This window comes from Centropristis striata, chromosome 5, assembly GCF_030273125.1.
Source record: "Centropristis striata isolate RG_2023a ecotype Rhode Island chromosome 5, C.striata_1.0, whole genome shotgun sequence".
Classification (NCBI taxonomy): Eukaryota; Metazoa; Chordata; class Actinopteri; order Perciformes; family Serranidae; genus Centropristis; species Centropristis striata.
The window spans coordinates 38099654-38116340 of record NC_081521.1 but is presented as its reverse complement, the minus strand read 5'-3'; the positions used below and the strand labels follow the sequence as shown (position 1 = coordinate 38116340).

The 16687-nt window shown below is 37.0% G+C and overlaps 1 protein-coding gene across 3 annotated transcripts in view; it reads right to left on the bottom strand.

The window, feature by feature from the left end:
- Positions 1 to 178: 178 nt before the first annotated feature.
- LOC131971221 (protein kinase C and casein kinase substrate in neurons protein 1-like) overlaps positions 179 to 16687 on the bottom strand; it is a 45966-nt gene continuing 29457 nt past the window's right edge. For all 3 annotated transcript variants that reach the window (XM_059332547.1, XM_059332548.1, XM_059332549.1), the window contains 8 exons: positions 13373 to 13529; positions 12956 to 13191; positions 11443 to 11598; positions 10921 to 11096; positions 7666 to 7786; positions 7455 to 7561; positions 5613 to 5809; positions 179 to 3360 (listed from right to left, as the gene is read on the bottom strand). In XM_059332547.1, the coding sequence (XP_059188530.1) occupies positions 3251 to 3360; positions 5613 to 5809; positions 7455 to 7561; positions 7666 to 7786; positions 10921 to 11096; positions 11443 to 11598; positions 12956 to 13191; positions 13373 to 13529 (1260 nt within the window). In that variant the 3' untranslated portion in view covers positions 179 to 3250. The remainder of the gene's footprint in view (positions 3361 to 5612; positions 5810 to 7454; positions 7562 to 7665; positions 7787 to 10920; positions 11097 to 11442; positions 11599 to 12955; positions 13192 to 13372; positions 13530 to 16687) is intronic.

Sequence of the window (16687 nt, the reverse complement as noted above, 5' to 3'; positions counted from 1 at the left end):
GCTAAGCTAACCAGCTGCCGTCTCCAGTTCCAGTTTAACGTACAAACATCTAACTCTTGGCAAGAAACAAACTCTTTTTTCTCAAAATGTCAAACTATTCCTTTAAATTAAATGAAATTAACTGTCTCTTCCTGCTTTTCCTATTCACGTGTCAGAATATTTAGAAGTTGCAGAGCAATGCCAAAGTAAGTGATATTTTATTTAAACCTGCCTTGATGGATAATCCTTTTTACATTTCTATCTTTGGGATTATATTCACAATAAAGCAATATATTACAAAATGTTGTCTTCTTTAGAAGCAAAAACAAGGAATAATACACTAAATCACTTCCAGTCCATGCAAAAAACACACACAGACACTAACATTTTTTTTTCTTCAACAAACTTGTTTCCCCTTTCAAACCAATATCGCAATATTGACACCATCACAACAAATTTGAGTCAGGTTTTTCATCACTATCGTCATTATTATCTGTGATCATAATCATCTTTATGCATATTTAAATGAACTTCTTGTTACATCAAGATGAACAGGCACTACACCAGTTAGGAGATAAAAGTACATCACTAACTATGAACATACATCTTCTAGACCGCTAATATAGGGTTTCCACAACATGAGCTGCTGTCCCCTGTGTGCATAAGGAAGAGATCATCAACATAAAAAAGCATTTACATGTACACCTTTTTACTGCCTCAACATGGTTAGGTCTCATTTTCAACTCAACACAGTTGTACAGTTACAATAGAATATAATCTTTAAATTACATCATCATATACAAATCTGACAGCGTGGGATAACGTCACGCTTTTATGATACACTGACAATTCCATTGCAATGAAATTCATACGATATGGTACCTATTACTTAATATGTTTTCCATTGCTGTTATTTTAATGAATCACATTTACATGTATAACACTACATTTTGTCTTAATAGTCAATCACTTGCATTTTTTTTAAACATTTTTTTTCTGTTACATTTACACAACTCATACACACTGGATGATGAAGATGTTTTCCCCCAAAATATTAACCTGGTAATGTGGAATTATGTGTTTGAATTTGCATGTTTTGTGTATACTGTGTGTTAAATGCATGTGTGTGCATGTGTGTGTGTGCATGTGTGCATGTGTGTGTGTGTGTGTGTGTGTGTGTGTGCATTGAGGAAGTGGAACAGTTTAATGACAGGAGTCCTTTTTGCTATGCTGGACAGCTTTACTCTAAGACACAACTTGTGAGCTGGTGATGTGTTTCTCCTCATGTGTAAGACCCAAACCTGTCAAATCCTGTTCCAGACACAGAGCTAAACACATCTGACTGCTGTTGGTCCAGTGAAATTTTAAAACTTCAGGACAGCTATGTTATAAAACGCATCTCTCCCGTCTAATCAAAGATTTAGGTGCAACTCTTAGCAAGAATCTTGATAAATGCAATTCCTGCTATAATATAATTTATATAGAGCTTATAAGTTTTTTTGTTTTTTTTTAAATAACCATGTAATGCACTGTGTAAGAGTCATCTTACATGCAGCACAGTACTGGTGATAAATGAGGAGTTAATTTGCAAAAACAGATGGTTTTTAAAATAAATAAAGCAACACCATTTTGACTGATAATCCTCTGAATAGACAATTTAAAATCATGACTAATGAAAATTATTTTTTTAAATATCAGAACAACCCAACACCTATTTCACAGATATTCCCTGGCTTACACACATAAAAATAAAAAAATGAAACTGAGATTTATCTATTTTTGCAAATTACCCCTTTAAATATATTCCCTGTGTCATTGCGCGGTAGACAAATGAAGTTTGGGTGGACTGGGAGGCAGCTACAAGTTGATCCCCACTGAAGCTGTTTTATGTGTGATATGTGAAGTTATTGCGTGGAGAGAAAACAGATAGTTGATGGTATTGGGTCATTCTTTGGCTCAGCAGGGGAACGGGCCACATAACTAGTGCTTTTTGCTAGGTAGGGCTTTAAATGACGCCAGACAACCATGTTTAGACAACATGCCCACCTTTAAGCCCAAACACTAGTACATTCATGTCTCGTTGAAGAGGCTTCGATCTTCAGACAACTGTCTGTAGCACAGTAACGCACTGGCATGCCTCCATTGGCCCCTCGCTCTGGAAGAAAAGTGCCCAAACAGAGGCTTTGTTCAGAACCCACCTCTTATACTGCAGTGGCAACCTCCAGAAGATGACTTGATCCGACTTTGCTCTGAGGGAATGTATCACTTGTGTTTCCTGTTAGCAGTAGTGGGTTAAAATGAGACTTGAATTACTGAACCAAGAATGAAAGCTTCTGCAGAAACTGTATATCCTTTCCTTGGATTGCATGAAGATGATATTGTCAACAGGTTTGTGATGCTAAGAAAAGAAATATGTCAAAAACGAAACAAACAAACATAAAATCAGTCCGTCAACAAGCTTCCGTTCATGAAGACAGAAGCATGTCCAAAAGAATGTGATGCTAAGAAGTGAACTCTGCATTTGTAGTTGAAGTGTTGCATCAAGTTGTAGCCTAAACGAGGCTGCAGGATTCAGGGAATGCAAGTTTTTGCATAGCACATGCTGCTATGCAAGTTCAGAAACAGTTAAAAACACATAGCACTGCACACACTGGAGAAGAGGTTGGACGAAATCACAGAAGAAAAACAAACAAACAAACAAAAGAAAGGAAAACAAGAAAAAAAATAGAGGATACTGTTTGTGGTACTTTTAACACTACACAGCATTCCAGATGTAAGAATGACGACTGACCACACACAGCATTAAAAATGCTACACAAAAATGGCATCACACCGTATATACACAATGCAGGTTAGAGAAGCTCGTCTTTGTCGAATGGGTTTAACTGATTATATTATCTTCCCATTTTCACAAGAAACCAGACTGCAGTGTACTGCAAGTTTAAATAAGCTGCATTATACGTTAAATACAGCTACACAGAGAAGCAATGTGTTCCTGCACTGTCTTGATGTTATAGTTGAGTGTGTATATACTGGAATAACGGCTGCTCCTGTTTTTAAATGTGTAAGTCCACCCACCACAAATGCTGGATAAAATATATTATACTGATATATTGTCTTTTTAGGTTACTAAGTGTTTATTTAGGCAAGACTGCTTGGCGCATCTGTTGGGCAAGGGATGTGTTGCTCTTAAGTCTCTGGCTATGTGCGGTGCAATTGGACGGGACAGTTCAAGCTGCCTCCAATGGCGTGTCCTTGTCCAGTAACGTGACTAGATTGGCTCGACATAATTGGCCGGGTACAGTCCCTCTCGGCCGTTGTCCAAACGACCTCTACACCAGCCTTGCTCGTCTTCGTCCTCAGTCTTGGTCAGCTCGTCACCTGTAAAGGAGACACCACTCCTTAATCAGCATGAAGTGCAACAAGATGCCAAAATTAAAATAACTATAAATATTGTTCCATTCTTTATTTTTAGTCAGGCAGCTTAGCCAAATAAAGGGGACACGCCGGACAAAAGGCACCAAATTTCTTCCACATGCTCTCTATCACCATAGGTTTCAATTTTTGGTAGGATTGGAGATGGCAGCCATATAAAGTCTATGAGAAACTCTATATCTTCCAAGCCAATTAGAAGGTCAATCTTGGTGTCAAAATATACATTTTCTGTGTCAAGGAATCATTTAAAGCTGTTGAGAATATCACTAGATAATTATTTGATCAAATAGATATGTTCATTTTCACCCAGACTGGTAGGTCTTCAAGTGCTGCAGCAAGGAATACTGAGCTGAAAATGAATGTTCACGGGAGAGTGCGGATTAGCTGTAATGTACACCAAAATTTTTTTTAAAAAAAATCAAGGGAACGCTTTAATCTCATGTCAGATCTCTAGTGATATTCTCAATAGCTTTAAATGATTCCTTTACCCAGAAAATGCATATTTTGACACCAAGATTGACCTTTTAAGATATATTGGTTCTCATAGACTTTATATGGGTGCCATCTCCGATCCACAATCTTGATGAAGTGGCTCCTACCAAAAATTTAAACCTATGGTGATAGAGAGCATGTGGAAGAAATTTGGTGCTTTTGTCCGGCGTGTCCCCTTTATTCTTAAATCTGGTCCTAAGCCGCCTGACTACTTTTATCCTATCACAGGCAGTATTGTAGAAAGAGTCAACATTCCCTCAATTCCCAGTAACATTTGAAAAGATTACAAAAGCATTATTTAAGTTTATTTGGATTTTTCAGATTTAAGCTATTCACTTAACCCTCTGAACCCCAAGCTTTATTCTTTTTTTTTTTTTTTTTACACATTTTACTCACTGTGGCCTTGTATTTCACTGCAATATAAAAGTCCTACACCTCTATGGAATCAGCACAATCATGGCTAGAAGTGTGAACAACTAAAACATACCGTTTGTGCAGTATAACACAGTTAAAATGACATAAATTATAAAAGAAAATATTGAAAAATTAAAGATACAACACTTTTCCAAGTGGCTAAAAGTGTCATGGATATTGAAAAAAAAAATGTGTCTCCACATGATATGCATATTAAACTATTTGTATTTTTAACCTCTAGTACCAGCCTTATAGAAGGGTTAGATGTGACGGTTAATATAACTTTTGTGTATTTAAGTATTAAGTATTTAAATACTTTCAACAGCCCATTAGCTAAGCATAAAGACTCCCTAAAGGGCATTGAGTGACATATTATACATGTAGATATAACTGTATATGTAATATGATTTACATATTATATACATTCTATGAAGTCATTTGACAAATAATTCCACATAAAACAACTATTTTGTTGTTTCAGTGTATTTTTTACACACACACATACAGCAACAAGCACATGTGGGATACAATTCCAACCAATAGTTTTGCACTATTTCACAGGAAAAAGCAGCAGTGTGTCGATAAAATGCCATGAAGAAGACTGATTGCAAGTAAAAATGGATGCAAACAATTCTTATCTATATTGAAATCGGCTTAGCAAACGTATTCTGAAGATGTAGTGAATTTGTTTGTTAAAATACACATCAGTTTTAGTGAGTACAACGAGAGGAAATAAAAAAACTTTATTTGTTTGCAAGAAAAATACACAGAGCATCTTTGTTTTTTTAAAACAGCATACAAGTATAAGACGTCTATAAAGAGCCTTAAGTCATTGCCCAACATGCCTAAGATAATTTAAAAACACCTCATGTCAAATTGTGTGTTTAAAAATACAGGAATGCACAGCTGCTGCTTCTAGAGTAGTAGTTTTTCTGTGCAAAGCTTGTCTTTAATTTGTTAGTCATGTCACAGTGGCTTTAAAGCACTTTTTCCACACCATTTCCTATAAAGAGCTTGTGCTAATTGGCGGCAAGTGACTGTAATTTGTTTTCCATGTGGCTATTATTGACTAATCACTGCTATTTTCTATAGAGGAAGGAAGTTTTAGAATAGAAACCAGGTCAGAGCTGGTGTGATGCCACAGCTCAGTCATCTTATCATAAAAGATATCCTGCCTGCCGTGTTCCAGGCCCTTTCTGTACATTAATAAGGTCATACATTATTAATTAAACATAAATGTATGATGATAGACACAATTAGATATGCTGTGTAATCTGATCACTGATAATTACCTGCTTTGAAGGTGAGCTCATCCTGTTCCTGGCCTTCATAATCATAGAGAGCGCGGACGCGGACCCCTTTCCCAGTGCTGGAATCATCTTCGAAAGAATTCCCGTTTCCACCGTTTTCATTGCCGGAGTACGTAGCAGGCTGCTCATCGTCGGACCACTCGGTCGAGTAAGCTTGGTTTTTTTCGTAGCTGCTCACACTGGAGGATATAGAAACGTGCAAGATGAGATTTTATGATTTTAACCCATAAGAACCCAGACCCAGTAATCCCTAAAGGAAAATGATGGGGGATATACAACAGACCAAGTGGACCACATAGGACACATTTATGATGTTTAAAAAAAAATGTTAAAGATCTTTGATCTGACATATATGTTACATTGGGCGTTTATGCAGTTTGTGTATTATTTTTCTTTTTTTTTAATGAATAAACAAGACACCTTTTCTGCTTACTGTGATATCTGTACAGCACTTTGGTCAACCCCGGTTGTTTTAAATCTGCTCTATAAATAAAGTTTGACTTGACTAAACACAAATTTGCCTTTTTCTTTGCATTTCCACAACATATATAAAAATTGTGACATGAATAGTGCTGTTAGACTACAAATTCCATTTCAGATTTGTTTTAAGTAACAAAATAATAATAAATCAATAATAAATGAATATAAATAACATTGCCTCATTTGATGGCTTCTCAACAAGCTACTGTGGCTGTAGAACACTGAAAAACACATTTATGTACTTGAGAATACATACATGAACATTACTAGAACATTAAAAATGTTTGTGACACCCGTGTCACCGTGGGTTCTTATGGGTTAAGGTAAAGTATTCCTAATTGTCGAAAAATCCCATGAAAAGGTCAAAACTGATAAAAACGATTAGAAACGCATAAGAAGAACTCAATAACACTGAAAAATATATAAGACATAATTTAATATTTTCAGTCACTGCAACGTGTCGGAAAAGGACCGAACAAATGACCACTGAAGAGTCTTTTGTCCCAGGAATGAATGTCGACTGTAAGACAGATGTTAATGTTTTTTTTTTGTTGCAGTGGTGGAATGTAACTAAGTACATTTACTTAAGTACTGTTTTAAGTACAATTTTGAAGTACTTTGAGTATTTCCACATTTGGTATGTAACTTTATACTTCTACTCCACCACATTTTGAGGCAAATATTGTACTGTATTGTATTGGACTCCATTACATTTAGCAGACAGCTTTAGTGACTTTTCAGGTCAAGATTTACCATGAAAAAATATGATCAATTTAAAATGATTACGCATGTTGATAAAAAAAACAGTATATTAAGTAGTTAAAATGAGCCCATGAGCCCATGAGGTCCATTCTGCATAATGAGTACTTTTACTTGTAAGTACATTTTGATGCTGGAACTTTTATACTTTAAGTAATTTTGAATGCAGGACCTTTATTTGTAGTGGAGTAATTCTGCAGTGTACTTAATACTTTTACTCAATTTGAATACTTTTCCACCAATGTTTTTTTCCCTCCAGGCTTAATATGTGAAATTTACAGCTGAAAATACCTATCAAACACAATATTTACTCCAGTTTGAGTAATATTAACTAAAGACTACTGCTCCCATCTGCTTTTTGAAATTATTTAGCCTTTTAAAGGCAGTGAAAAAAAGGTATTTTCATGAGATTTGTTGGCAAAAACACAATACTAGCATCACAAGTCTCATCCTTAAAGAATTGGAATGTTTCTAAAAGAAATCTAAGTCACTTCATACAATTTAATGATGACATTTGCCACAAAATATAATTCAATGATCAAATACAGCGTTCTTCAATGTGATTACAAACAATAGATGACTAACCTGCTGCGGTCACCAGGTGGAGCCACATGGTCAGTGCTCGGAGTGGGTGGGGCTCCGTCTGGTTTCTTCTTCTTTGGAGGAGCACTGGCCTGGTCTGGGTTGTATTCCTGGAGATGAGAGTGAAATGAAACACATGAAAGATGAATAAAGACGAGTAGTTAAAAAAGGGGACAGGCTTGTAACATTAGTGAGTAAAGTTTGGATGTTTTACCTCAAAGGCAGGCCAGTTCATATGCATCCCAGGGCCGTGGTTGTTGCTGAACCACTTCAGGTCCTCTTGTGTGTTTGCAGCCAGGATCGTGCGCTCCAGTTCTCTGTATATTGCGCCATAGCTGAGGAGAGGAAAATGGAACAAATGGTGACAATGAAAGTGCCAGAAGAGACCCGGGGGTGCTGCCAACTTGGCACCAAAGCCCACAATGTAGTTCAAATTCTGGCTTGAGCGAGATCCAACACTGGGTCATGACAACAGTGAAGTGTCTCCCAGAGTTTTGTGCTGAAGCCCTCAACAGCTGAGGAATTTGCCCCAAATAATCCTAATAATCCTTTACACGGAAATGATGTTGCCACAGTTTCCCCAAATCTCTACAATGTGTTATAGATTAAAAAGGGTGCATTCACCTTGTAGTTTTGGCCAAAACAAACTGCTTATTCCATATATTAATGTAGAAAGAAAATATCTATCTACCGGTACATACAGTTTCTGGTAAAAAAAATTAGGCACAAAGAAAGAGCACAGCATGATCCTGATTTTTTCTTTTTTTGCTAAAGCTGAACCATAAATGGATGCATTTTTGCAAACAGTAAATCTAATTTTCATAACCAGATTTTGTTTTTTTACAAGTAGATAATATACTGTACTGTCTGGCAGTGGAGCAAATGCCTCTCTGGAGTTTTATTCAGTGTCCTGGAAGGAAGGAAATGTAAGCCTGTTTCACTATTTTCTAACTGAATTAAATTCAAGCCAATACAATATTGACTTGGCATTACTTGCACTTGATCATCAATCAAAAAAATATACACATGCTTTAACTATCGATTTAGTTTTGTGATAATTCTTTTCGCTTATGAAACTAAACAATCCAGTTTCTGAATGTTTAATGTGTGCTTTAATTTTCTGTGGGCCTTTATACATGAGTCATACAAGTTGTGGAAAATAACACTTATTTATAGAAAATGTCTTATATGCCGAATTTGTCTTCTTGTATGTGTAAATTGGTAATCATATCTGAGAAAACTTGCAGTTTCAAAATAAAAAGTGATAAAAATGTTTATATTATAGCCTACATATAAACTTGGTATCCCTTTTATTTGCTTATTTTTGCAGATAAATACATGCAGATTTTTGCCAAAACATTATCTGATGGTTTAGGAAGAAAGAGTAGTGGATTCAGTGATAAATAACACTTTTGAAAAATACAGACAGTAGGCTAATGTAGTAGTAGTAGTAGTAGTAGTAGTAGTAGTAGTATATAATCTAGAAATCTAGAATAATATTATTCTATGTTGCTTGTTTTGGACACCCACAAAAGCAACTTCTCTTAAAACTAAGCAATTGCATGTTTTCTTCCTCCAAAATCAGCCATTTAGGGCAAAATACACTGCAAAAAAAGAAAAGTTGGGTGAACTCAAAATTTCAAGGCAACAAACCGATAAAATTTTAAGTTGGACAATTAAACTAAATATTTTGAGTTTTGTTTTTGAGTTTTTGCTCAACTCTGAATTTCTCTGGCACGATTGTAACGCCGCTATGAATGTCAGCTAATGTTGTGACCACAATTTTGAGTTAGCATTGATATGCTAATGGCTACTCTTGTAGCTGTAACAAGCAGCGTCGCTAGCATCAGTTAGCCGCTAGCATCAGTTAGCCGCTAGCTTTCGCTAATAACCTGATTTCACAACAAAGAAATAAGAGTTATCAGAACTATTATCCCTTGTTGTGAACCCCAACTTAAAGATATAAGTAACAACAACTCACAAACTTGTTTTTGAGCAGACAACTGGCTTCCTTTGTTGTGCTAACTTACATTATTGCCCTAAATGTCAATAATTTATATTTACAAGTTTTACCAACTTAAATCACTGTTTTAGGCCAAAAAATACAAGTTGGCTTTTTTGCAGTGTAGGTGAAGTCAAGAGAGGTGTGAATTGGTTGAAGTGATACAAACATTTACAATGTAAATGCTGACATCAGTCAGGATGAACTACACAACAAGGGGCTTGAATCATCCACAGCAACCAAAGGAAGGTTTGGTTGTTGTTGTCACACCGAGGTTAAAAACAGCCCAGAATATGACAAGCATTCACTCTGAACAAAATTCCCTTTGGCAGATACGTCATTGACGGAATAATCAATTCATTAGTGCTGTGAGTCTGAAGGCTAATGAGAAATGCATGCCTGGTTGAGAAATGTGTTGGGATTAATCAATTTGAAGTGAACTGTGCTGAATGTGACACAACAAATCAACCTAATCTATTATGCAATGTGTTTGCACTGTGATTATTTCTGATTAAAAGCAGTGGTTAAGTACATTTATTCAAGTACTGTACTTAAGTACAATTTTGAGGTACTTCCATTTTATGTAACTTTCTACTTCTACTACACTACAATTTAGAAGCAATTTTTGTACTTTTTACTCCACTACATATAGCCGACAGCTTTAGTTACTTTTCAGGTCAAGATTTAACATGAAAAATATAATAAATTTAAAGTGATTAGACTTTTTTAACAGTATATTAGGTAGTTAAAATTAGCCCTACCTTGTGAAAATGAAAACACTGCTGACATAAATGTATCAATAATAATAATAATCCAATAATATATTCAGAATATATGAAACAATCTGAGTGGGGCCATTCTGCATAATAAGTACTTTGATTTTTTTAAGTACATTTTGATGCCAATGCTTTTTTACTTGTAGTGGAGTGATGTCACGGTGTAATATTAGTACTTTTACTTAAGTAAGGGATCTGAAAACTTTTTCTATTTTATTTGATTATTTTTTTTACCACTGATGAAGAGTAAAGTTACAGTATGAAAGGCTGAGAAAATATCTTAGATGCATCATGATTTTTTCTTAAAAGCTCATGCAGATGCAGAATAGCCAATAACTGGAAATTTAAACACTGCTGTTAACCCATTGAAGCCTGAAAAGTGGATACGTCGTTTTGTAGTATTTGTATAAGCTCTCAAATACTTACTGAATTTCATTTCTATCTGCTACAGAGGCTGAAAAATCTATTATTTAGTAGAAGCGTTGACACTTCTGTTGAACTTCCAGAAAAACTTCAGGTTTTAGGGGCTTATTTTCAAATCGCCCAGAGGTTTTACAGGCGTTTCAGGCCTCAATGGGTTAATAAACCCATCATACAGTAACTGACTCGATTACATGTCAGAGAAAACACTGATCTTAAACCAGCAGCTCTGTGTGACCTCAATAAAAGAGTCTCCTTCCGCCCGGCTAACCTTTGGTTCTCGGTGAGGTTAAGATGGCGTTTGATGTCCAGCAGGGCCTCCTTGAGGAAGGTCAGCCTCTTGACTTCATGCTGCTGGCACTGGTCAAACACCTGCTCCATGCACTCCATGTACTGCGGGGTGCACTTATTCAGCTCCTCCAGAGACTTCTCATACTTTTCTTTAGCCTGAGACACAGAACAGAAAGCACACGGATAACTGAAGCCTCTGTGGAAAAGAAACTGCCACAGTTTTTATGAGCATCTCTATTTTAATTGCTGGCTTATTTGAAACTTAATATTCTGTAATTGATCCCAAATGCCCAAACTAAATTTATATGTCCCTTTGAGCTTGTAGCACAACTCATCTTTAAAGGGTTTATTGTGGCACCATGGCAATGTTGTAAAATAAACACTGAAAACTAATATAGGTCACCAATATAAAGCTCAAATGAGAAAGAAAGTGCCTGGGTCAGCAAGATAGGACAAGATGATTCTTTGCTCTCATCACTTGTTTTTCCAGCTTTGCCCTCACCTTCTGCACATCCTGTTTGCATTTGTCCACTTTCTCGTGGAGTTTCTTCTGCTGGTCTGCTGTGACAGAAGCCTCAGTCTTGCCGTTGGCCTCTCGGGCTGCAGCCAGCTTCTCCTCCTTGCAGGCCATGTGGTATGATTTCTTAGCTGCCTCCATCTGTATGTCCAAACACAGGCGTAGTCACTATCTCACATACAGTATGTGATCTAATTTGACCAATGGAACAAAAGGAAGGAAGCCACATTAAGTCATTTCATTGTAGGGATGACCGTGCCCAGACCTTGATATTAGATCACTGCAGAAATATTATTATGCCTATATATAGAGGAACAGAGCCTTTTATTTTTGTTTTTCAATGTCAGTGGAAAAGTAAGGAATTCATGTTTTACATGTAAAGTCAAGAAAACCTTGTCGGACCTCCAGAAGCTCCAGCCCCAAAGCAACAAACCCAAACAGCCCCCCAAAAGAGCAAAACAAAGGAGGTGAAATTCAACCTTGAATACAGTCCTTTATCTGTGGTTTTAGGCAGTGAAGTTAGTATCTTCAAAGTCTCTCCCTCGGCTAACAATCAAGACTTGGTCCACTGACAATTAATTAGCGACTGACTTAGTTTTTGCTTGAAATATCACATGCAAAGGAGTTGTGTTTAACAGAAGCCCTCAGAGATGTGAATCAGGAAATGTGCCAGTGAAACCACCATGGGTGCAGCCATGTCCAGGTCCAGGAATGGCCTCTAGATAAAATATTTGTGCTCTCGCTTCAGAGATTTGCTAAGTTAAAAATGCAGCAGGAAAAACAACATTGACACATTGTTGATTCATAAGTTGGATAAGATATAGAAAAGTTAGAAAAATGTGATCTGATCTGCTCACAAATCTTGTTTCCTTCATTGAACTCAAATTATCCTTTGTTGGGGTCATTAGCCTAAGGGTTAACTTACTTTTTCCACCAGCACTATGAATTTGAGTTTAATGGATGTGTTCAATAATGACATGAATCATTATAATTGCTTGTGTGGTATTAGCTCAAGCACACTGTGTTTGTCTATACTCAGGGCTTAGATGCACATCAGGTAACATTTTGTGACAAATGAATACAGAAAACTCTAGCATACTAGATTTAATTGTTTTCCAATTATTGTAAAATAAATGTGAATCGAAATTCAACTGGTATTTTTTTCGTTTTATGATTTATGGCGCTATAACTGTGCACAAAATCACAAAAGATATGCTTGAGTTCTCCTTTCTTCTAGCTATGATTGTGCGGTTTGCATAGAGGTGCAGGAGTTATATACTGCAGTGAAAAATTAGGCCACTCTGAAACTGCTCGGGGTTCAGAGGGTTAAAAATAACTTCAAAGACCAGCAAAGCTTGGTGTTACTTTGTGCGATACATTTGTGCAACATCACAAGCACAAAGTGTGAGCCAGACAGAACCAGAAAGCAGCTCATACGATGGATACAACTTGCTCTGCTACACCAAAGACAAAAGATGATGATTCATATCGCTCTCACCTCCTTGAGCTTTTTGGCCCACGGTTTCTGAGCCTTCTTGAAGCCCTCCTCCGCCTCCTTGGCCTCTTTGAAGCCTCCGATCATTTGCTTGTGATAGGCTTCCTTCTGCCAGTTCTTCACCTTCTCTACGTCATCATTCACCAGCCCGTTCTTCACCTCTTGGTGCAGCTCACTCACCTTCTCTGCCTCCGTCATCACAGCCAGCCAGGCTCTCTCCACAGAGCCGTACTGTGGGCCTGAGGGTCGGACAGAATTATTCATTCCATATCAATTATTTAGTGCAATAGCACACAGCCAAATATTACCAGAGAGCAAACATTAAACTGTGTAACCAGAGCTCTAGCAAACTGAAAAACAGTGTAAAGTGCTTTCGTTTGTTGAGGTATTTATTTTATTGACCCCTTTCGACATGCTGACCTTTCTCGATGAGCTGTCTCCATCTCTTGGACCACGCAGTTAGCTGATCACCGTAAGCTTTTTCTATCTTGGCACGTTCCTGCAGGCAGCCCATGAGGTCATTGCAGAGCCGATGGCCGTCATCAAATCTCTTGACAGCACGTTTGTAGTTCCCCACCTGAGAACACAGAGACGGGTTAAAGAAACACAATACATGTGTTCATTAAAATATTCAAAACAATACAGATAAAAGTGTATTTGAGATACATAATGCATGCTTTGAGAAGGAAGAGGATCCCTTTAAAACCATTGTCTAGTTACCATAAAAATATTATATTTAAAAAAAAAAAATCATAATTTAAAGTAGGATTTTCATGTACTAGCACAGTTTTGGTGGTCATGTGTTGTATTAAATGTAGTTCTCATAGCAAATAACCCCCCAGAAAACAGCTAACAGACATGTATGTTCTAACTGATTCTAGGTTTCTGCAGATTTTATTACATTTATTTATTTTTCTAAATCAACAGCAAGTAAAAAAACATATATATATATATATTTTTTAAGTGACAAGTTTATATAAATATAATTAAATTGGCTGCTTTAATGACGTTAAGCTAATTCTGTCACCATTTTGACACTTACAAGAGTGGTATGTGACATAACTATGGTATATTATTAGATAATCATTCTTATCTGGATGCTAATTTTAGTTGGTGGATTTTCAGGTTTTGCTGAAAGTAAACAAGCTAGTAGTAATATCAGAGTATGAAGTGATTTCCTGTCCTTTTGTAGAAACATAATAGAATGTTTTTTCAGAGATCATGATGTTTGTGTTTTTTAATCATTTTTACACATCAACAAAAAAATCAGTTGATGTGGAAATAAATGTGTGTGGAGGAATATGTTTATGTTTTGACATTTTTTACAGAACATTTTTATATCAAGTTTCCTGAAAACTGGGCAGAGCTCTAAAACAGAAGCAATTATGATACACATCTACAAATAGCAACCTAGAGGCATTCACTTTACTTGTAATTTTTGTGCTGAGTTACCCTGCAATGCATGTTATCCAACACTGTGTTGGATATTTTAAAGCATATCTTTATAAGAAATATAAAGCATGTTAAATAAACTGCAATGCTACATCATCAACATGCTACACCATTCATGCATGTTTTAAGTCAAGCAAGGATCAGCTGTAGCCACATTAATTTCCTGAAAAGTTTTTTGATATCCTCCTCAATTAACTATACCAGAATTCCGATGTGTTTTAGGCCAAAATGAGTTTAATGCCTTTCCTTTTAGATCTCGCCACCTTAAACAATACCGCCTTAAAAGAGCAGTGCCAGGCCGCGTGGCTCCGCCTCTCCAGTGCCTGCAGGGGGCGTGAGCTCATGGTGCATGATGAAGGGAGGGTAGTGAGGAGGGGGGGTTGCTCGTGCCTGTGCATGTGTAGTTATGCAATGACATGGGCTTGTGTTTGTGCTTGTGTGTATCTGTGAGTATGTGTGTGTGTGTGTGTGTGTGTGTGTGACTGCTTTAATCCTCTTGAGTGGTGTAATGCAGGCAGACAGATTCTCAGGAATAGATGTCGAGGTAGAGACAGAAATACAAAGAAACCACAGACAACGTGTGTATGTGCTGTAAATACATGCAGTCATATACATCATCAGACATGCAGAAGCTGGCAGAGAGCGTGTGTGATGTGTTTAATGGCTGCAGCGCTGCACTGTGATTGGTCCTGACACGAGCATGCATGTGTCGATGCTGTTTGGGATGCGAGAGCTGCAGGGAGGCAGTGAGACAGGTGTGCGACGGTATGAGTTCTGGCCTGTGTGACAGATTGCTAAGTCACACCAACAACAACACGCAGGTGGACTGGTTCTACATGTGAAAACACACTCCAGCTCTTGTATTTGCACCGTGTGGTGAATCGAGGTTGATTAGTGGTATCAAATATAATTATTTTTTGATGACAAAACCTGAGAATTAAACGTTTTTCTGGCATTTATAATCATGAGCTGACCCGAGCTGTGTTGCTAGTACACACATGCTACAGGCAGGTGCATGTGGTGAAAGGCCGCCTTAGAGCGACTGATGACTGAGGCTCTTTGTCTCTGTCTCCGTGGCTGAGAGCCATGACACAAAGAAGACTCTGTACTGAGGGAATTCATTAACGCTAATTTGGTGCGGGTAAAAGTACACACAGTACATCTCAGCACAAGAAGTGAGGATGGATTGGATGTCAGTGATGTTTATACTTGATGTGATGTGTCCAGTTTACAACAAATATGATTTATAATACATATACTGACAAAACAACAATGCAATATTCCTTTAAATAAAAGAAAACTGTCTGTGTGTAGCAGGTTCACATTGGCATGCATGTCTTTAACAAAGAAAGACAGTATTTATTCCATGAATTTATTCCATTTAGTTGTTTTTAAATTATTTAAAAATGTCAATCATGTAAGCCTGTTTTACTGCAACAAAGTAATTCATGCATTATTCTCATTTACTTTTGGGAATATATACAGTATGTAAGTTTTTTTAGTCTACAGAGGGGGGAAACACAAAACGGAATGCCAACAAATATGAGCCAAAGTCACATTGAGTCCCCCTTTTCAAAATTTGTAGCTCATACTGTTGATGTACTATGAGTATATTTATTCTGTTCATTAAACATTTTAATGTATTTTTCCTTCCTGGCATGAATGGGCTTCATTAACCATAGCACTGAAAATTAGAATAATGTAAGAGTGTCCACTTGGATAATTACTCTTGATTTCTTTCCATTTCTAACAATATTTTTAGCTCTGTGACCAAAAATACAGAGACAGCAACTTGTCATTCGCAAAAAAGACTTTTGCTGCAGTTCTGCTTAATGATGTGTGGAATTCCTAATCAGGTCCCCTTATATTTAAAGCAATAGTTGGGAAACAAACTTGCCAGTGGTAGGATGAGAAGATTTGTTCCACTCTCACATGTCAAATATGAAGCTACTGCCAACAGCTGGCTGGTGCAGCTTTGCATAAAGTTTAAAAACAAGGCAGATTTGAGATCAGTGGTATCAGTCTTCTCATGTAAATCCCGGAAAGATTGCTCATGCTTTTAAAGCGTATGCTTATTTTGCCCTGAGCTTCAGTCATTATCGACCGCATCGCTACAACTTCTGAGTCTAAATTTCATGTTAAAACTTTGTGACACTAATCTTATTTTCATGGGTTTTCATGGTTTTCATTGGGCCTCAGAAGCAACATGGTCTCACAGGAATCCGTGAAATAGCCACGGATTTCGCTTAACTCAAAATCCGTGGAATAGCCACGGAATCGTTC